We start from the raw sequence: 23,595 nt of genomic DNA, 5'->3' as shown, positions 1-23,595 counted from the left end.
TTCAAAGATTTTTGCCTCACGTTTTGGTGTGTTCTTCGTAAAATTAGTAAGTTTGTGGCAAACCATTAAGAACTGAAATCACCGAATAATGACAGACTTTGAGTTTCAGGATTCGTACTGTTAAAAATGGATGTTAACACAAAACCTGTTATTCTAGCAACTTTCTAAGTTTATAAGACTAATATTTAAACATCGTTCCCTACTTTGGCCCTTTGTCCCCGTTATTTTAGGCTTTGTCCAGATTTCTTGCGCTAAGAGGTTGAGAAGTATACACCCCCTCCTCTCTCTCCCCCCACTCGGCTCTATCTCTTTGCCACCCCCAGCCCTAGTAAGCTCAGTCTCTGTCCTTTCTCCTGTCACAGCACACAAGGGAATGAAGAGGAGGGGGACACACATGACGAAATCAGACAAAGCACTGTACAAAGACTGGCAAGGAACGGAAGGAACTCGCAGACAGCAATACGAAGGGAACAATACATGGGAATAGATAGGATGATGTGTTGTTTAGCAGTAACTTAGTAGGGTATGCAAGAAAGGTAGAAGAAGGTCCTTAGACAAAGTCAGGAGGCGCACAAAATATAAAATACAAGTTAGCAGAACTGAGGAAGGGAGTAAGATTTGAGAAGCAAAAACAGCATCGATCTTAACTGACGGTTTGAGGAGTTTTTTTAATGTTGGCTGTTGCATGATACATAAATGATGCATTAAATTAAATGGATGTAATCAAACTAGACTGGGAGAAAGATTGGAGAAGATTCACCTTATTAAATGAAGAGATAACGTGGCATACGTACAGTAAGGTTGGGTTGTAATTTACCGGGCGGTGTACTGATACTCGCAAAGCAGGTTGGACTAGAGGCATAGGGGGATATAAAGATATTAGACAAGAAGAGACGAAAATTTGCCAAAAGCAAGACCAGCCAAAATACAATGATGCTGTACACTGAGGGGCTGCTTTACATATAAAGAATACCTGATAACTTACCGGTTCTACAGTCAGCAGAGGCACAGGGAAGATGTGCTAAGCCGTGAACTGTAGGGTTTATAGCGAAGAAGTTTTACACAAGCGATAGAGTAGTGAAGGGGGAGGAGGGAGTATACAGCAGGACACCTGGATATGGCCGATGGCACAGAATACAAGAAACAGCAAATACCCACATACCCGAGATAGGACAGGCATTGTAACTACCATATTGAGTTAGAATAATCGCTGATTTGGATTTGGCGAGAAAAACCACCCCGACTCATCTCCGTCCTTTAGACAAATGTTTAGAGACGTGTTGACTGTCTGCATTAGGAGTCGGTCGCCTGTTGTCCCAATCCCCTTTTGGAGAAGGGGGTTTAAGGATTTATAGCCTGATTGATGCAAAAGTTGTCCTGCCGTGGTGTGCGGAGTGAAGAAAAGCGGCTCAGCAGTGTCCATGAACAGGGGTGACTCGATTGTTTCTTGCACATTTGCTGACTTCGTTTTCTGGGCGTGATGGGCTTTCTGAGGATCTTCGCATTCCTGTGTCTGGCAGGTACGTACCTTCTTTGTTTTGTCCCTGATAATGTCAGCAAAGTAAAATATTGCACCTACTAGTTCTGACCTAGTGCCTGGCTAGAGGACCACCTCAACTCGTTGTTAGTGGCCGAGGTCTGCCACTTTTTCATACGCCAAAAACGACACATTTCTTACTGAAATAAACCATTTTCCAGAAGTTAACACATCTTCAACTAATGCAACATATTTTTTCATTTTATTATAAAATAACGAGCCACTTTTTCCGTAACTCAACCTTCCATCTCCAAAATGAGGAACACTAGCCCTCATAATATGGAACAAATGGGCAAAATGTGGAACACATACTAATAATGGCTTACTAAGAGCTTCATCTAGGAAGGTCATAGGATGATTAAACATGCTGGTTTTACTTATAAAAAAGATCTTGTAATGAATTAATATGATTAATTTCTATTTACCGTGGGTATCAGTTAAAAATTCCTAACACTGAATATGTAACGGACCCTTTCAATGTGGAACTTCGAGGAACATGAACTTTTAAGACCCTAAATGAGGCAAGTTCCTTGTAACGAGGTACACTTGAGAGGTAGGATTTCTGTTGTTCTGCACCATATAAACGAGTTTCAGATAGAGCATCGTGATTTTCTGCAACATTAATAATAAAGTTAGAACATTTACTTCTGAAATACCAAGAAATGTGCCACGTTTCATGTCAGTCCCACACCCTGAAAGGCACAACTGCTCATATCAGAACTGTCCCGCAAAAAGATGGAGAGGTGGTAACGGAGCGCCCATCTTCACTTGTTGGGTAAGTTACCATGCTCATCGTGTCCACTTCGACTGGCAGCTAAGTAACTGATTTATGTATTTTGCTACTTTTTTATATTTTGTTGACCAGGTCAGCCCTGATGGGAAGAGGTAATTTTCAGAGGGGACTCAGGACAAGGACAAAAACAACTAAAAATAATATAGGACGTTATTATCATTCACAGGAAACGTAAATATATAGATTCAGAAAAGAGTACACTACCAAAGAAAATAAGTAACTTGTTAAATGTTTAATATAATCGATAAACGGACAAGAGTAAGGTGGCAACTCGATAGGAAAACATTTTGAGATAAAAGTATGATCGAGGAATAGGGAAACGGTTATAAAATAATACATTGACAGAAAATAATAAATACATTGATACAAAACACTAACCGGGTGTAGCCTGGTTTTAGCGAAGGTCAGGGAATGAAAATTGTAGGCAGCCACAGATGAGAAGAAGGAGAAGAAGAAAGCCAGTAGTGATTTACAAACGAATTAGCATTATACACACGAAGATACTTATACACGCTTACATGTAGTTACACTTACACACGTGTAGATAGACAGGAAATCCGGTCAGCACCAGCAGATAAAATTATTGCATAGTTTACATAGCGCGGAATATCGGTAAGTGAATTAAACGTACAGATGCTGAATTAACTCTTTACAAGCTCAAGCTGTCTAGAGCAGATACATTAAAACATCAGCAGTACAAAACTGAATGCTTGAATGCAAGATTTACAGTGCCCACTGTAAGTCAATGCAAACCACGAACCTAGTACTATAGTGTACATTCAACAAGTCAATAAAGGAAAACTCTTTGGGGACTGAACCGTCAGTGGATCAACAACGAGTCTTTGGACACATAAATACCTGGTTCCCCCAAGAGCATTTTTCCTTTCAACTAGGAAACCACCACGAAGGAGATTTTTGAGCACAACCGGTAGTCCAACATGGATAAAACAGCGACATATTACTAAAGAGTTCAGTGAGGATATTTCACAATAGTCAGCATTAAACAGATAGGTCCCCCTGACTAGTCTGGGTGTTATCTCTGGTTAACTGATGCTGGTAGCAGCAGTTGCAGGACCAAGTGGAGCAGAAACGTTTGTGGAGTGTCTTCCAGAAGGGCAATTGAAAATAAGTGTTGTACTCTGGCAGTAAACAAAAGAAGTTTGAAAAAAAAAAAAAACTGGTTATATGAAGACAGGTAACAAGTGAGTATGCAGAGCAAAAGTTGCTGTGCACTATTCCACTGGTGATTTATAACAGAGCACTTATTTGGGTTTTAGAACAAGCTGTTTTGGAGCTCTCCTAGCTGTATGCTTAAGTACTGACTATGGTAAAAAAAAAAAAAGTGTATTACCCTGAAGCGGCTGCCTAGTTGGCCTATGCCTAAGGCCGGCTATGGGTGCAGGGGATATATAAGAGGGGGTAGTAGAAATTCTCTTGCCATTAGTGACCCTTGGAAGTCTTAGTTATATATAGTTTACTCTGTAAAATAGTTGATTTTTTGTTTGTCCTGTGAGCAACTGATCTAATATGTAAATACAGCTTTAGGAACAAGCATTATACCAGGTAAGACAATGTAAGTGACTATATGTAAATGGATATTGTTGTATTGCTCCTTTCAACAGTTGAAACTGTAAGCTAAAAAGTATGGTATTGGCTCTTGAATAAAAATCACAGCTTTCTTTTTGCATTATTTAGTATAAGGCGTGAGTATTCGTTGATATTATTATTATTGTATTTTTGGACATGACTGAACCTTCGGTTGTACTTCAGATGCTTTGGAGGGTAGACCCTATTTAGTCATCTGTATCATGTCTGGCTCATCTAAAGAACAAAGTCAGCAATGTACTGTGATGATGCTGGACATTTTCTAGACTACTAATACCTAAAGCCTGATGTGTGATAGGTAAAGGGATGCTGTTGCAATAGACAGAATATGCCCTTCTTCTCGTAGCTAGTGCATCGTCAAGAAACTTTCATGATCTGCTGGTTCTCCCATAAAGAATCTGCAGATTCATGCCACTGTCCTCAAACTGGGAACACTAGTGAGACACCTCAGTAAATAAAATTGGCTCCCTACCAAAGAGACAGCAGACCTACATCTGTCACCCTCTTATTTAAATCAAGGAATTGTAAACCACTGTCCCTGCCAAATAAACAGACTGCAGCTTTTGTACATTAATTACTCAGATCACAATCTGGTGATGAAAAAAGTGTAAACATTTATTTAAAACTTATGATCACTTACTTTCCATTCTCACTCCAGAAGCCTGGAATAACCTTCCAGCTATGATTTAACAGTGCAATGACCTCAGAATCTTTAAGTTCCTTTTAAACTCTCATCTTAAAGCTAGAGACGTGCATGTTTCCTTTACCATACAATCAATTAAGACACCTCTCACCTGTGTACTTAATGCTTGACCTATTAAATTGTCCACCATAAAGTTAAGGGTAAATAAACTTAGCATTATGTGCCTACTTAAATAAATATAATTTTCTATTTTTCTCTCCCTTGTATAATTGTATTTATAGAATGTGTATGATTTCTCATCTGTAGTTGTATTTTTAAAATCAACATTGTGTATGTATTAATGTGCATTCTGTATCAGTTTATTTTAATTGTAACTACTTATTGTTTTGTATCAGTTCATCATTTCTTTACCTTGATTCCATATATCCAAAGCAGTGGCTGAAATGGGTCCACATTGGTTGGTACACCATCCCAGTAAAGAAATATAAATAATAATATATTCAATAATAACTTAATTGATATGTGTGGTTCAGAGTAAAATAATATGAAGTAATATGGATACAGGATGATTTTGGCAGGACTGTGATAGGAGGGCATGCTCACAAAATGCTGAAAATGAAGGGTCCATGAAGTGAACCCTCTGGGACTCCCAACATGGATTACCAGGGAAATGAAGCAGTGGTAAATCACTGTGCATTCTGGGAACCTTCCCAAAAGGTAACGAGAAATGCAGCATATGGAAGGCTCAGAATGTCATCAGCTGGCTAAGAATCACAAAAGAATAGTATGATTTACAGTGTTAAAATTCTTAGATCATTCACCAAACAGGGCAGCTACAGTGTGATCATGGCTTTGCTTGTCAAGCTGGAAGTAGATGAAAACCAGTAAGATAGGTTCACTGCTACTACTGTGGTGGATTTCATGCTGTACAATTGTTATTGTTTTACACCACCATTGTACATCTTTGTCTGTATCAAGACCCCAGCTGTACCCCAACAATTCCAGCTTGCCAAAATATGTATATATGTATCTCTACCCAGTTACAATAATTACACTTACACTCATATCTCCACTATTAGTTGTCCCTGTCATTGTCTATTCATATATGATTTGGTTACATCTGGCTCCCTTTACCTAGTTAATAATAGTTAATAATCTTCAGTACACTATAATTCATCATATCCCCCCCCTTACTTACATGCACACATTGTCACAGAATAATCAGTATTGGTTTGCTATCCCATATTGCTGAGCTCTGTCTCTAATTCTTTAACTTAGATATAAGTAAGGAGTCTATTACCATACTCTAGTTTCAGCTTCATCCCACTACCTGAGTCAGTCTACCTACATGAGTACGTATGTTGTTTCCCCATCTACATGAGTACGTATGTTGTTTCCCCATCTACATGAGTACGTATGTTGTTTCCCCATCTACATGAGTACGTATGTTGTTTCCCCAGTGCTTTCCCTAGTTAATGCTGCAATGTACCCAGAGACCTCCATCTCCTCTACTCTCACATCGCTTGTCTTCTTTGCATACGTACCTCAGGATTGTTCACACCCCACCTATCCATGTTTGACATACTACATCAAGCATTACCATAGCTGGCATCTGGATTGTTTAAAAGTTTTATATTTTATATGTCTTATGGTTATTTACCCTTACTAATCATATCAGAAAAGTTAAATAAATATGTAGCATTTGTTTCCATTTGTGAGTTTTTAATTGTACACTTTTTTTTCTGGTCAGGAAAGAATTTTTTATTTGAACATTAGTACGTGTGTGTGTGTGTGTGTGTGTGTGTGTGTGTGTGTGTGTGTGCATACATGTGTGTTATGTGTATACACACACACACACACACACACACACACACACACACACACACGCACACACAATCTGTTTTTGTCTTCTTTTTCAAGCTGGGAGGATGCACACATAAAGTATTTAAGTTAAATGCATTTCATTCATTGTGCTCAGACAATTTGTGAGTTATGGGATACATGTTAGAATTCCAGAAAAATTGGGCAACAACAGTTTTTGCTTAGTTCCTAGTAAACCCCCCAGGGAGGCATTAAAATGCATTGTAGAAACTTAATTTTTCGAGTCTGTATTAGACTTCAGCTTGTTTAGTTTACCAGTTATTTAGGTGCTATATATTTTTTCTGTTTTATGGTAAGTCATTAGATAGGTCTCATATAGGTAAAGAAAAAGTGTGGTATCCCTCTTTTGTTACAGTAATTTCAGTGATATCACATCAAATGCACAAAGAAATGTGGAAGTTCTGATGAACAGTATAGCATGATTCATGTTCTTCAACACAGAAATATATATAGACCATAGTTACTGAAAACTGGCTATAAAGGTTTATCAAATTTGAATGTACAAAGTGCTTTGTAAAATTATTTTACTTCATTTTCTTTAAACAAGAAGCCAACTTAAGCTCAGTCGAAGGATGCTGCTTTGTGTTCCCTGCGCACCAGCATAAAGCGTAAAAATGATTTAAGTTTAAAGCCAAAACAAGGTGTGAAGTTAAGAGATGTTCAGCATACGTGTAGTGGAACTGCTGTTGCATTAACTCTGTACAGGAAGTATCTTGGGGGGAGAGTTCTGCTTCATGCCTTTCTGTCCTTAAGAGATCACAACAAAAGGAACCTGATTTCTGCAGGCACAGCTACTGTAAATCAATAGGACAGCATTGCATAAACGGAGGGGATAGGCAGACATTAACTTATGATACAGGGTTCAAACAGCGCATGCTATGGTATTACTGTAAATCATGCCCTTTCAGGCAGAAATGAGTAAGCCTCTTAGTAAGAGATGGTAGTTGGATGTCATAGGTCCTGTGCCCTATATTCTGGCCTTAACAGTGTCGTTATTGCATATAGTGTTGTATTACTAAACTAGATGAACATTTGAGTTCTATAATGGGTGACTAGTCTACAGTTAAGCAGACATAAGGGGATCCAAGCAGATAAGAGCTGAACAAAAGGAAAGGCAGTATAGCTTGTAATAAGGTAGTGACTGTATCCTGCAGAAGTGAGTGGGCTTTGGTCTTATAGTTTCTGTCTGTAAATTATGTGATTGTGAGCTAAAAGAATAATGAGTGGCTTTGTATCTCTTACATCCTAATTGATTATACAAAAATATACATACTTTTTTTCATATCCATATCCCCTACCCAGGACTTTTAAATTCATGACATTTGTACATTGCAGGCTATAATAACTTATCTCTTTAGACATGATACTGACTTACTTAGCTATGACTGAGTTTTCTAAGAAGTGACATAAGTAATTTTTTAAAAATGAGTTTTGTAAGCTATTATAATGTATTTATTTATTTTACATGTGTTAACTGGGAAATTCCGACTGGACCAGGTCCATTTTCAGCGGAGGCCTGGGGAGAAAAGCTCCAGCATCAAGTTATACAAATACAGTGCATCCAGCATAATACACAAAACAGGTTACATCATGTATGCTGAGCATAATAATATAACAAGAAATTAATAAAAACACTCCAGGTAAAAGAAGATATAGAACATAGGTAAAAGACAATGTCAGTTACTGTGAAATTAATATGTGACACCTGTGCCCTGGGCCAGCAACTCAATCCTCACCACTAACACCAGTGAGGGGCGTCTCATATAGGAGGAAAGAATAACAAATACACACAGTAAAGTGCAATTTCCCTTAAAAGCAAACAGAGATCACAGTCAGTCCGGGGCTGGTCGCTCCCTCACTCTCCATGTCCCCAATAAGACTCCCCACTGGCACAGCTATAGGGTCCAGATCTCAGCCTAGTGGACAAGCTAAAACCTCCAGCACCCTCTCTGTCCAACCAGTGCTTTGTGTCCCTGCCCACCTGACACACACACACACACACACACACACACACACACACACACACACACACACACACACACACACACACACACACACTTTGAGAAGAGTTTATACAACCACACAGACACTCCTGGGAAAGGCTGGAACAGGTTCTCCAGCTGTGCCCCTTTTTCCCAGACTATACAATAGTACCAGCTGCCACCACCCACTAATATTTATCAGCTACTCAAAGGCCCTTAAAAGGGTGTCCAATTATGACTATGCAATATTATTATCCAATTGGTAGTATAGTCCAGGGCTAAAGCTATTGGAGTGGCTTTGTACAATTTTACCAAAGGCATGCAAATACTCTAAAGAGCTTAATTATCTCTACAAAAATAGCCACAGTTGAAAGGGTTTAAAAATATTTAATAACAAATAGTCAAAACACAAGACAATACTTTTTACTACACAGTGCTAGTTAAGAGTTCTGAAATCACAGAGAAATACTTAAAATAATTCAGTAGTACAGTTCTGACATCACAGAAAAACACATAGTCTAATCTTTCTAGTTTCTAGCTATTTCTAAGAGAAAACACAAATCTAAGATAAACTTACATATAGAGCAAGACAGTGCTGGTGAATTGGATGGTCAAGACAAAAATGCTTAATGCTCTCTGATTCTCTCTCTTTTTAAAATCACATTCCTGGTTCACATTACATCATTCTTCACACTTCCCTAGGTTTCCAGGCTAACAGAAACTACATTTACATTCTTCCCCTCTGGGCAGAAATAAGAGCAATAAAGGACATTTATGCATGCAAATTCTGGCCATTAACTCTGACCTTACAACAATAGGCAGGATGCCTCACTTCAGACTGACTGACTCTGAGTTTTAACATCAAAGGGTCACAACATGCTTTACTTGGTCAGTAGAGTGCACTGTTGTTACATTTTTTTCAGTTCCACTTGTAACACTATTTTTACCATTTAAGACCACAAGCCTGTGGCTCACATTAATATTTACAAATGACAAAATTATCTATAAAATTATATCTAGCTAGGCTTGCAGCCTTCACAATAACTATTGTATTTCAAAGTCCTAAACTTATTTTGTAAGTGAATGGTACATGTTCCATAAACCAAAGCATCTGAGTTTTAAGATACAAGTATTTCTATGTCAGTTTCATGAGGTTTATGTCTTCTTATTTTTGATATTATCATCTATGGCTACTATGAGTCGTGATGACTACAGTGCTTTTGAATCTGAACTGATAGCTTTCTATACCAAAGCATGTACATTTGTAAATTATTGCTGTGGAGTTTTATTGTAAACTGTAGCAACTAAATTTCATACACCATAATTACTAAAGTTGGTCAACCTTGTTTACTGAATTTTATTAACTACATCTATGAATTTGTCATCTGTGGTTGCTTTGTTTTTGTAGACCATGTTTATAACGTGTTGTGAGCTATAACCTATTACCACAGACATTGCAAATTTTGGCTACTGAGTTTTATAAGCCATAACAATATATTGTATAATCGACAGTTACAAACTTTAGAAGAAGCGAGTGTTATAACTTTTAAACTGTTGTTATGAGTTTGTAAGGCATAATGCTGAGTTTTGTTTGTTATGAGTAATTCAGTTTATAAACTGTAGTTATTGAGTTTTGTTCATAGGTTCATAGGTTCATACTAGGCTATCTGCCCTAGGGCATTTATAAGCCTAGCCAGAGTGTGTGTGGCTTTCACCACCCCTTAGGATGAGAATACTATACCCATTAGTTTGCTGTGCCTCTGTCCAGCAGTGATACAGAGATGATTCCTGGGGTAAACCTACGATCTCCCATCCACTCGTCAAGATTTCTCTTGAACAGAGTCAGTGAGGGGCTCTGCCTCACATGGACTGGGATTCTGTTCCATAGTGTAGGGAGTCTCTGGGTGATGAATCTGTCCCTCCAGCACTTCCTATTTATATCCGTGTTGAGGTTTAAGTCTCTTGCTCTCGTGGCTCTGGTGGATTTGGATTTTTTGTGGTGGTGCATGTCCATTAATTCTGGGTTGGACATGGCCTTGTATGTCAGGCACAGATCACCTCTGAGCAGATGGTATGCGACTGAATAGAGCTGGAGTTTCTTCAGTCGGGCATCGTATGACATATGTTTGAGCCCCTTTATCCTTTTGGTGAGGAACTTTTGGGGTCTTTCCAACTGCTGCAGGTGTCGGGTAAGGTACATTCCGAATGGGGCGTTGTACTCAATCATTGGTCTGATAAGTGAAGAGTACAGGGTACAATGACCTCTCCTGATCTGGATGTGAATCCCTTCATGATCAGGTGGGCAATGTAGAAGGTCTTCCTAACCACTTTGGCAATGTGAGTGTCAAAAGAGAGGTTACTGTCAACTTGGGTCCCCAGGTCCCTGATAACTTCTTCCATGTTTAATGGATTACCACCTATGTGGTAATTAGGGGTTACCTTGTTTTTCTAAAGGGTATGACTATACATTTTTGGCATTTAGCTTAAGGCCATGGCTCTGGCACCAGTTATCCATTTCTATGAGACCTTTCTGGAGGATGTCTGTGTCTGATGGAGTGTCAATTATGGTGCCCAGTTTGCAGTCATCTGCAAATTTTGTCAGCCACAATCCCCTATGTTTGCCTGCACTTCAGAAAAATAAATGCCGAACAAGAGGGGCCCAGGACTGAGCCCTGTGGGACACCGCTCGTGACCGGCTTAGAGTCTGACATGGCACCAGCAACTCTAACCCTGTGTGTTCTGTCCTTGAGCCAGTTTGCAACCCATCTTGTGACATATGGGTTTACATCTAAGCTGGTGAGCTTTTCTATGATGCCCAAGTGGGGTATTGTGTCGAATGCTTTTGCTAGGTCAAGGTAGGCTGTGTGAACTGCCTTACCCTCATCAATGGCCTTAGTGACTGTTTCAAAAAGTCAACCAAGTTCAAGAGGCAGGATCTGCCCTTGACAAAGCCAAATTGGGTAGGATCCAGTGTCTGTAGGTCCCCAATGTCTTTATTTATGAGTTCCATTATGATCCTCTCCATAGCTTTGCAGACAAGGCTCGTCAAGCTTATGGGGCGGTAATTTCCAGGGTTCATAGAAGCACCGCCTTTGTGGAGTGGGACCACAGTTGCCGTCGCCATTCTTTGGAGTGCGTATCCTGTAGTAAGGCTAAGATTAAACAGCAGCCTTATGTGTGGGTTTAGTTCCTCATTGAGTTCATGTAGCACACAGCCGGGGACACTGTCCGGTCCCATTGATGCTGTGTTTTTTGCTTTAGAGAGAGCAGCTCTCACCTGGGCATCTGAGATGTTTGGGAGGCTAGACTCTGGTGGGATAGATATTTCTCCTTTTAGGGGGAGGGAGGGGAGAAATTTGCACTGAACCTGTCTGCCAGTATGTTGGCAATGTCTGTGGGTTCAGTGATTTTTATCATTTTGGACTAATTCTGAGCATATCTGGGAGTTTCCACCCAGGTTTCTAACATAGCTAAAGAAGGCTTTATGATTGTCTTTTGTGTCATTAGCGATTTTTCTCTCAAAGTTGGCCTTGGATGATTTTATGAGTGATCGTAGTTTTTGCTAGTATTGATCAGAGATGCCTTCCCATTTAGGGATTTTGCTCTGTCATGTAGTAGCTTTCTCCTCTTGTTGTAGAGTTTGTTTATGGCTGGAGTCCACCAGACCGGGCGCCTGCCTTTGGTGGAAAAGGTCTTGATTTTATTAGGGATTGCTTGATCCATACATTCCTGGAGGTGCTCGTAGAAGGCATTTGTAAGGGTTTCAGCAGCGTGGGTTGTGGTTTCCACTGGCTCGGGGCCTTGAAGGATACCACTCCAGTCTTAAGAAGTGTGAAGTTTGCTTTTGAGAAGTTCTTCACTGTGGTCTTTTTTGCTGGGGGTGGGGGCGGGATGTGGATCTCCAGTGAGATTAATTTATGGTCTGATCTCACCAATGAGGGATATACTTCGGTGTGGAGCATTTTGTCCCCATGTTTGTGATGATCAGGTCTAGTATATTTTCTCCTCTTGTGGGAATGGTGACTAGTTGTTCCATAGCATTTGAGTTTATGAACTCAAGGAACCTTTGGGCTAGGGTGTTGGGGCTTGAGTAATGTTCCCAGTCTATGTTTGGGTAGTTGAAGTCACCCAATATGATGGTGTTTGGAGAGACATTTATACTCTCCAGTGTCTTCAGGAAGGCTGTGTGGGTTTCCTGAGTTTGAGAAGGTGGTCTGTAGCATGTTACAAACTGTAGGGCAGTTTTACCTATGGTTAATTGCACCTGGATGGTCTCCGATGCTTCGTGCGTTGCCACTAACCTGGAGGTGTGGGTATCCTTTATGAATATGGATACTCCCCTCCTTTTGTAGTTCGGTCCCGATTTTGGGGCCGGAACGCATGATATGAGGTATAACCTGATAGTGCTGGGGTGCTCTCAGGAGCCTTGAACCAGGTTTCAGTCACAGCACAAACATCAATGTTCTCCATACTGAGGAGGGCTTCGAGGGCGTGCATCTTGAGGTTTAGACTTCTGGCATTGAGCAGTATTACACTTAGTTTTTCTCCATTTTTGTTTTCTAGGGCGGTAGGTTTATCATTTGAGCCTTGCCTAAAAAAGGCACTATGGGGGTGGCAAGAGCCTTTGCCAATATCCGGAAGCCCAGGGGTGACAGGTGCAAGCCGTCCCTTGCGAAGCAGCGTGGCTTGTCAAGCATGTCATCCCAGGCAGACAGACATTGGATCCCCTTAGAATGACACCAGTAATTAAGCCAATTATTAAAGCTGATCATTTTGTCTCTGTATTGTGGCATCATTCTTGGTGAGGGTAGTGTCTGTAAGCTTTATAAATGTTGTAACAAATATACTAAGCTTTTGCCATAATCTTTCATAAGTTTTGGCCATTAAGGCTTATACAAATGAGTGAATCATACAGTTCTGATTACTGACTGTCTTATTAGTCATAAGAAAGTTGTGTATGATATAACTGCTTAGCATTCTAAGCCATTTTTTCAGCTTTAACAGTTATCACTTATAAGCCAATACTACTCATTTTTGTAAATTGCATTTGTCTGTTTGCACAGTTCTGCTATTGCAGAACATAACTAATGTGTTTTGTAAGCCATATAATGTTAGTGGCTAGGGATGTGCTTTCGAGATTAATTAAATGCATTTGACAAGAGAACTGTAGTTAAAGCTATTATATGACATAAATGTCAGTAAAATGTTTACCCATTAAATTATTTCATAGTATACAGAGGCAACTGTTTTCTATTGTTTAATAAGGAACAAAAGAAACAGAGGTATGTATGGAAGTGCATTAGTTTATAGAGAGGAGCAAAGAGGAGATAACACACAAAAGAAGCATTTCTGAATGAGTTCTGCTGTTACTTCCACAGGAAGATCACCAGCTTCTCTCTCCATTGCAAAGGCAACACAGTTTCTACATGAGAAGTTAGAAACACAGAACTGTGATCAGATCATGGCTAGAGGTGTAGTAAGGGCAGGCCCCAACCCTGTGCCATGTTCTTTTGGAAAATATCCAAGGGTGCTCACAGTATCTTCAGATTAGCAACATGAAACTCTAGAAGGCCTGCTCAGTAACTGTTTTCAGGTAGAAGTTGTTCCATGGGATAAGGGTGGTGGCAATGTTTAACTCTTAAAAATCACAAAGAGACAAATGCTGATTCTATAGATCCACCAGTAATGGACATGTCGTGGTGAATCACAATCTACTACTGAAAAAACTTGGCAAATGTATTTTTGGTACTAGCACCATTCAGTGGTTCCAAAGTTACCTGAAGGACAAAAGTTTTTAGGTATATGCAGAAAACACCTTCTCAGAAAATGGGATTTTAAACACTGGACTCCCACAAGGCTCTGTGTTATGCCCCTTGCTCTTCTCTCTCCTTTTTTGTTTCACTGTCTTTCTGTCTCCTTGCAGTAGACCTGGATCCTCCTTAGCTTCCCCCAGGTTGTACTTGACCCATCTACAGTGTAGGGGAGGAGAAGGAGGACTCTGGTTCAGCTTCATATTGCTACTGGCGAGTGTTTCTGTTATCTTAACTCCCCCCTCTAACCATGAACACTCTGCTGAACTTTGAGGGTGTGGACGTGCAAAGGGGAATGCTGGTGTTATCCCACCTCTACAGTGACTCAATCAGTGTCCCCTACTTATTCTCCATTAAGGATAACACCTCCCGTACATGGTTCGTGTGGTGTGCACACATGCATGCTGCCCCCAGGGCAATTCTTCTTCTTGGCACATTGCTATTTAAAATAATTCAGCTTTCTTACTTCCCCAACTGAATATCAACCTTACATTTATAACTCAAGGCTACTTGATCAGAAATAGTCAAGACAATAACCTTTATCTTACTGGACCTCCCTTCAAAGTTACAGGTGAAAGAGCCTTCTCTAGGACAGGTCATGTCACTTGAAACCAACCTCCTCCCAAATAAAGCAAAAAAAAAAAAAAAAAAAACAATAACAAAAACCAGCAAGCAATGGAAGCCTTTAAACTATCACTGAAAGACGTACTCATTTAATTTTATTTATTGTACTTATTATGATCTTGTGGATTCTGTACATTGATCTCATGGTATTTTTTTTGCCTCTTTGTCCAAAATATATACCCCGTGTTCCCCAAATTCTAAACTGCAAATTGGGCATGTATATTACGTACATCATGTTCCAGCCTCAATTTGTAATGTATAACTTGTATGTATATTACTTTTGTCATGCTCCATGAGCCAGGGACATGGCTGAAAAGGATCATCAGACCAGTCCACCTACCTGGTAAATAGTAAATAAATAAGTAAACTATGAAGACACTTCTTCAAAATTATGCTATATATTGTCTGAATGGGGATATCTTGGCAAGTGCCGACTGAATGAATGTTTGTCAAACAGCTTATGGTATGGTAAATGTATAATATTTTCTGACAGATTCGGTAGTAGAAAGCTAGATACAAGTGGGTTACTGGATGAGATTTGGAAATTGAATTAAATCACAGCAAAGGGAACATGAGCTGAGTGTGAAAGTGTTAAGTTCCAGGACCAGACTCTTAACATGCTCACTGTTGAAAAGACTCAGGGCAGGATTATCCTACCTTAATCCCAATGAAATTACAAATGCCACTAAGAGACTTGAAGTATCATATGGAAAAGCTATGGTCATATGCCTAGCAATTGAAATTCAGATAAAAATGTCCCCTAAAGGGAATACTCATCACTGTGGCTGAGGAGTATGTCTTACGAGGAAGTACTCCCAGCAACGCCTACAGCAGTCTCAGACATTTGAGAAAAGCTTTACAAAAAAAACAATGATGCCTTGTGAGCAATGACAGGACAAAGGAACATGAGTGTGACTGCAGCTTAGGAGATGGAGTGTTCAGAAAGAGGTTTTTGCGATAAAGTTTTATTACTGCAAAGGGCTCAGAATCAAGGAACTGCATGATTTCTGACTGCTAGTGTGAAAAGATGTCAAGTATGGTGCTGGGTGCTACAGAGCAAACATAAAAATGCCTAGACTCAGGAGTAAAAGGAAGAACAGGTGCAGGAATTCTAAGTGGGTGGGGGTAGATTTATGCTGTGCTGTGAGCTGTCTAAGGTTCACTGATGAGTCTGATGAATCCTTGACCGATTTTTTTCTCTTACTACTATTCATTTGAGCTTTAGTTTCCCATAGTACCTTTCTGTTTCACACTGTGCACCTAGCAGCTGCTGCCTTTAAATAGCAAAGAAGTCTTGGAAAAGCATTGGTCAGGGCCAAGAACTGTAGAATGTAAATCACAGGATGAAATAAATGAGGCATGGTATTAAGGTGAAATTAAGTAAGATGTCTTCCAAAAGCAGCAAGTTGCTGCTCGAGTCTGAGTATGTTGTTTACTATTCTAATGTTAAATGTTGCTCATTTATAACAGTGGTTTCAGATATGCTACTGCTGGCACTAAGAAATGTGGGGTATTGTATCTTTAAACAATGTCACATAGCACTTTAGTTCACCATGATCTGTACATATTATTTTAAGTTTTTTTATTAAATTATAATTCACCCTGAATGAACAGTTAACTTTCTAAATTTATTTCCTTTATATTTATTCTTACTGTAAATGTTAATGATTTTTAGTTAAAAAACATGAGGTGATATGACACAAGTAAGCTGTTACTTACCATGCTGAAATTGCTGTTCAGTTTCCTACAAGCAGGGGTCAGCATCTGCATAACCAATTATGGGTTTACTCTGGTTTGGTATGCGTCTTGTGTTTCAGAGTAACTAATAAATATCCGTATACAAGTCTGGTTATAGAATAAACAGAGTGATTTTGAAACCCATAGGACTTGAAAGAAAAAATGTAGTTATAACCATAAGTGGGACAGCAGCTCCCCATGTAAACACAATGTTGATTGGAAATGAGTCCACAGACATGGCATTTTTGATGTTTATATTTTATCTGATGGAACAATCTCAAGACAGACAGCATAGCTACTACAGTGCAATGCCACAGAGATCTCATGGCACTCAGTTTCTTAAAGTTATATAACAAAAACAAACTCACATAAATAAATAAAAGTTAAGATGAAAAGGTTACTCGATTCTGTTTTTCACAATGAAAAATTCCTGTCATCTCTTAGGAGCTGGAGATGCTGGGGATGGGGTGGGAAAGAGTGTCATTTTTCAGCTCGTCAATTCTGGGAAGGAGGGTTGGAATAGCCACATGTAATCTGGCACTCCTCTGGTGATTGGGGTGTGTCATAACATGCAAGATAAACTGCTGTAAGTTTGGTAGTAAAGGGTAGGGCTGCATGTTACATGTGGTGATGAGCATGATGTCGCCTTATACTCCAAGTTAAGACATTGCAAAAATTCTCTGCCTACATGACAGTGTATATGATGCGGCAAAAAGCTGTGTTCCACATTTCCATGTCCCCTTTCCAACCCGCTTACATCCGAGATGGTCAAAGCCCTGAGGGATAGTAGGGAGACTAAGTTAGGAGCAAAGGGAGCAAAAGCAGGAGATGGTCAGCTAGACAGTATGCAATGGGGTGGCCAATAAAAAAAATCCGGCATCTTGGAAAATGATTTGGAACTAAAATTCTGCACCTCTGCCAGATAATATATACATTACTAATGAATCTATTTTTTTCCTCATTTAAAAAAGGATGCCTATAAAATGTATTTTGCAGTAGTAATGTAGATCTAGAAAGACTTCAGACAAAAAAAAAACGGGAAAAATCTCACTCTACACACAGCACGATAGAGGCCCTAGAAATAGGTGTGTAACATATGTCAGGAATGTTAATGGAATGTTTATTGTGTAAAAGATGCATAATTTGAGGAAAACAATTTTTTTTCCTGTAGGAGTTTACCATGTACAGTAAAGTGCACATAATTAACATTGGATAAATGAAGGGCACTTGCTAAATATTGCACTGGTTAGCATTTGCTACAGTTCACCTTTAGAAATGGCATTATATTTTTGCTATTATACTGGAATTTGTGTTATTGATAGTTACGGATCTTCAAGAAATATATCTTACAATGTTTAACAAAGCTGTTACCTCTCAAAATTCTAAATTTTGTAGTAATGCTGTATGTATGTTTGGAATGTGGTTATACTACAAATGACTTTATCCCACTGACTGCACAACAACAAAGAATGCAGCTGCCTTTGAAGTAAATGCTGAACTTAGAACATTCTGAACTGTCCTCACTTTGAAAGCTGAACCAAAGAAATACTGGTGTTGACTGAAAGAGCAAGTTCTGGCCAGAGCTCAAACGACTTTGGGAAAAGAATCTGGGGGAATAGTTACTGAAAACCTTCATAGGTTAGACTTACATTCACAGAATGCAATTTACACTGCCTAATGTTTTGTGGAACAATATTTTTAAACCAGTTTTTCAGTTCTGACTTAATATGACCCTACTTATTTACAAAGAACAAAGTAGCGTATGTTCAGCTGCTGAAATAAATGCAGTTTAAATACGAGACTGTAAGTTACACCTGTAAAATAAAAGTTGTTTTATATAGCAATCTGCAAAATTGTAGTCATTAAAGCTGTGAACGGCCGCAAAGATTTGATCATGGCAGATACATTTACAATCCACAAACACAATCACATGTTCTAAGAGGAAAGGGAAGAAGTCTGGAAATGAGTCACACGCAAGTGCCTCAGGTGGGGGAAACAAGGTTGCAAGAATAATTACTTTGCAGTGAGCAAGCATGTTCCAGGGCTAGTATAGCTGAATGAAAATAGGGAGAGAACGGGAGAGAGATGCAAAGGAAATCTGCAAAAACTATTAAAAAAAACAACAAAGTCATGGATAAGTGGCACACCGCCTGAAAAAGAAACGGCGGCTGAATTATCTGGTCTATAAGACTCAGATGTATTTGTTGTCCTGTGACAACAGCATTGCAGCACATGACCCCAGCCAGCGGCCATCACATTTAAGCACCTGATTAGAATATGCAGTAAAAGAACAGTATAAAACTTGCATACTGTAGCAAGACATGAACAAATCATTGCTTTATTTCCCTGTCTTTCACATAAAGGCAGATATGTTGTTAGTCCATGTCAGAGATTGGCCTGTACTGTTTGCAGAGAATATGCAGTTTCTCTCTTGCATGGACGCACAAGGCAGGGAGATTTCTACAGTACTGGGTTTAAGAGTGGTTCAGCCTGCTAGACAGCCAACAGGGACAGTATCATCCAAAGTGAATGCCCCAAAACAGGTCTTGCTGACAGGGAAGAAGGAATGAGATTCCTGACCACCCCCTCTGTGGTAGACTAATGTATGGTATACCTACCCCATATGCAGAAGCTAGGCAGCAGGGTGCGCTGACCATGTGCAAAGGAGCATGCATTCCTGCAATTTCATCATATCAACTACTGGTTGTCTTGGAAGGAGGGCAGTGCTAAAGAAACAAATACCCTGGTATCTGACATTTGAAGGAATGTCAGATGCCACAATATGTAATCCCCCAACACACGCAAAACCAGTCCCCCCACTAACTTTCCATTCATTTCCTACTGCATGCAAATCGGATCTTTTCAGCTTGGTTTGGGTACCAGTGTGGGGAGAGTGGAGAGCAAACTGGACAAATGACAACAGATCTAGGACAAAAATGGTTAAGAAGAAATTAACTCTCTTTTTAGGATGTAAACAGATTTTGTCTGAATATGAAAAAAGTAGCAGCTACTGGATTTAAGAAGTGCTGTGAAGGAAAGTACACATTTTGGGTTAAAAGTGCTATTTTTTTATTGCCAAGTTAAATATATATTCTTAATGCTGGTGCATTCCAGTATTTTGTAATCAAACAGAATCAAACTATCAAAATAGTTTTGCTAATTGGGAATTTGCTGGAACCAATCGGTCAGCCATTGAATAATGCATCATATTCATATGTAAAGAGACTGGATTCTTTCATTTTGGATGGTTTTGATTTATTACAAAATATCCAGTATGTAGAATGGCGGGATGATTTTTTTTGATTGACTTGTGCTGTTAAAAATGTATATGGGAGTTTTAAATATCAGCAGGGTTTAGTGGTAATATTTGCATTTTTGGGAGATTCTCCCAAAGTGCATATTTAATTGAATTATTGGAATTTGCACTAACCTATAACTATTTTAGGTTTAATCAACAGCTTTTCTTGCAAACACAAGGAACAGCAATGGTGTCATGTTTTGCTGTCACATATGTTAACTTAGTTATGGGAATATGGGAATATGGGAAATGGCAAAATAGCAGGATTTTACAAGGGTCCCACGCAACAGCTGCTTCAGCACCCTTTTCTTTCCATTTTCTATATGGAGCTGGGTGTCACATCAACATTTACTATTATCTAGAGCTTATATTATTAATCTTAAGTTCATTTTTGCCTTTTGTAGACTTACTATATTCATATGATTTAATGGTCTTACTATATAATTTTAGTTGTCATTTTTTTATCATTGCTACTGCCTGATTGTTACAGAAATAGTTTGTAATGGCACCTCAAACTTTTTGTTTGCCCTTTTCTTTCCTAAGCTGCATTTTACATATGTAGGAAATGTGAGATATTGTGGTCTAAGTGGGTGAGGGGACCATTTAGTTGAAAGTGGTGGTCCTTCACCAGCGTGCTTATGGACCTGTATGCTTTCTAGGTACTACCCTTGGGTGAATTCTTTCATATATTGGAGTTAACTTTTTCTCTGTCATATACCTGGGGTCCCACATTTCACTGCAGGATGATAGCAGACTCTACTGTGCCACTTATCTTGTACAGGGTGCTCTGTATAAACTTGAGGCCAGCATGCTACAAGCCAGAGATTATCTCCAACTTGTGCCCCAGTGCTGACTTCACACAAAAAACAGAGATCTGCAGTGCAATGCTGACTTCCCAGCAGTTCATGAGACATGGATGATCCAGAACTTTGGTATTTATGTGGTAGCTTCACTGCTCTCTACTCTCAGTTGTTCATTGTCCCAGGAAGGATGACATTGCTAGTTGAGTAGCATTTGATACTCATTCAGAACTTTCATTGGTCTGTGCCCATATCTTGGTGTAATGGCTCCGAAACTGTAGTTTCATTGTCATTTCCTGTATAATAACTTTATTGCTATCAACCTTATATCTCACAGTGAGACTTCCATGGGTAACAAACAGATCATCAATTAAGACAACATTTAAATGAAAGTGTACAGCCAATTAAACAAACACAAATAGTTTGTGCAATTTCAAACACTAATTGACTAATCTAATATCTCCAAACTAGCTCTACATTAAAGTCCATGAGTTGGACGGTATTAGACTTGAGAAATGGCAAAGATGCTGTAGTACTTTCAATGTCACATTATTTTACTTTCTAATTACAAATAACATGATTTAAAAGTGTATATTTTAATAAAAAAAACACATTAGGTCAATAACAGTGTGAAGGTGTGTAGTACTACAACTCTTAAGATCATGTCAGCATGTTCATGATCAGATTTGATTGGCATCTTTGTATGGCAGTGGATGCACGTCAGTTATTTTTCAGGAAATTGTTTTCCTCCAGAAACACAAACAGGTTTCCATTTCCCCTCAATTCTGTTATAGGCTTTCCTTGCTATTATTGTTAGGCTAATAGACAGGTAGTTTCCTGGAATTTTCCTGCTTCCCATTATAAGAAGGTACCACGATACCTTTCAACTAATCATAATTTCTCATTTCATTTTTGCCCTGGCAGCCACGGTGGTGCAGCAGCTAGCATTGTCACCTCACAGCAAGAGGTTCTCTGGTTTGATCCTTGGCTGGGGTGCTTTCTGTGCAGAGTCTGCATGTCCTCCCTGTGGTCGCGTGGGTTTCCTCTGGGTACTCCGGTTTCATCCCACATCCCAAAGACATGTTGTAGGTGAATTGGACACTCTAAATTGGCCCTAGGCATGAGTGCGTGCATGTGTGTACCTTCCATGGAAGGTTGGGCGCCGGGCTGGTAACTCAACACTGTAAAGCTCCACTGCCAATCATGAGCGGACATGTGATCCGCTGTGGCGACCCCTAACCGGGAAAAGCCAAAAGAAGAAGAAGAAGATTTTTGCCCTGCCTATTGTATCATTTTTTCTTTTCTTTTAAATTATTGAGGATTCCATTCAGTTGGTAATGCCCGTCATTAGGGTTTCATGATTCTTTTTATTCAGAAAGTGCATGTTGATGGAAAGCCTTTTTTTAACAAGAAACACGTTATCATGTATAACATAGGCAATCATACATTTATATAAATGAAAACAAAGCATAATGACATCCTTTATTTGCAAACATTATACATCACAAATCATACTGACATAATTTTAGTTGCAAACATTATACATCACTTATAACCTATCCAGTCATTGTCAGTCAAACATTAAATAGCTCATTCAGATTTTGCCATATTTTGAACCTCATTCCTCCTCTGCATGTATGGTTCCCATTTTTTCAATGCAATATTCTCCTACCCTTTTCTAAAGATCTCAGTTCTAGTTGTTTTATCTCTGTTGCTATATTCACTACTTCTAGTACATTTGGTTTATACTTTGATTTCCATTTTCTAGTTATTGCTTTTTTTAGCAGCCACCATAATTAGAATCAGCAAGGCATTACCATGTCTCAGCAATTCCGATTCCATATCATAGCTCAAAAATTATTTCCTTAGTTACAATTTGCTCACCAAGTAATGCTGATAGAGTAGTCTGCAGGGAATCTTTAAAGTCTGCCAACCTATTACACTCCCAGAAAATATGCTCCCAACTACCTCTTTCTTACCCATCACACCTCCAACATTTGCTCTCTACCTGAAGAAAAATTGTTTGGAGTCTACTTGGGGTATAGAAATACCTCCGTAAACACTTCCAAGCAAAAGATCCTAAATCTTCTAGACTTTGTGGCATATTTGTGAGACATACATATATCCCCCATTGTTTCTTTGTGAATTACTTATCCAGTCTCTCTTCTCAATCCTTACTAACCTCCTCTTATTGATTCTTATAGTTACCATGCAATATTTTGCACCCTTTACTAATTATACTTTTTTAACAGCAACTTCTGTTCTAGATTCTACTAAAAATGCTACCAGTGCTGGTCTTTCACTTAGGATCCCCATATTTCTTTTTCTTTGCTTATACCCTGATATCAATCCTTGATGGGGAAGGCAATCTCTTGCCTGCAGTCCAAATAAATTCTTGACATCTTCCCATTCTATTACCTTTCCCTCTCTAAATATTTGCTCCCAATACTTTAGTTTTTTTGCCAGTTTTCTCCAATAAATTGCAGCCCCCTCTTGCCTATTGTCTGTATCCCTAATTGTAATCTTCCCTGCTGGCAGAATCTCCTTCCTCCATTTCCATGTTGGCTTAGTTCTCGGAATACTTTCTGCTACTTTATGAATATAATATTCCGTACAGTTGTTATTCCCCTTAAGGATCTGCATCCAAAATCCCAGTTTCTCCTTGTTTCTTGAGCTTCACCCTGTTTCATCATCATCCCTTTCTACTTTGAATGATAAGTTTCTGCCTGTGCTATGTATATAAGCCTTAACAGTGCAGCTCAGAAATACCCCTTCAAATCAAGTAATCCCAAACTGCCTTGTTCTGTTCAAAGAATCAGCTTATCTCACTTGACTCTTGCCAGTTTCCCCTCCCAGATAAAATCCTTCAGCTCTTTATTAATTGC

At 39.1% G+C, this 23,595-nt stretch overlaps 1 protein-coding gene across 1 annotated transcript in view; it reads left to right on the top strand.

The window, feature by feature from the left end:
- The first annotated feature begins 351 nt into the window (after window positions 1-351).
- Window positions 352-23,595, top strand: part of GFRA3 (GDNF family receptor alpha 3) — a 198,102-nt gene continuing 174,858 nt past the window's right edge. Inside the window, exon 1 of the mRNA XM_044069510.1 lies at window positions 352-1,520. Within this exon, the coding sequence (XP_043925445.1) occupies window positions 1,481-1,520 (40 nt within the window). The 5' untranslated portion in view covers window positions 352-1,480. The remainder of the gene's footprint in view (window positions 1,521-23,595) is intronic.

The sequence above is a fragment of the Protopterus annectens genome, chromosome 4.part0 (assembly GCF_019279795.1).
Source record: "Protopterus annectens isolate FY-2018-M chromosome 4.part0, PAN1.0, whole genome shotgun sequence".
In the NCBI taxonomy this organism is placed as follows: domain Eukaryota; kingdom Metazoa; phylum Chordata; order Ceratodontiformes; family Protopteridae; genus Protopterus; species Protopterus annectens.
Note: the sequence above shows the minus strand (reverse complement) of the source record. Positions and strands in the feature narration are given on the sequence as shown.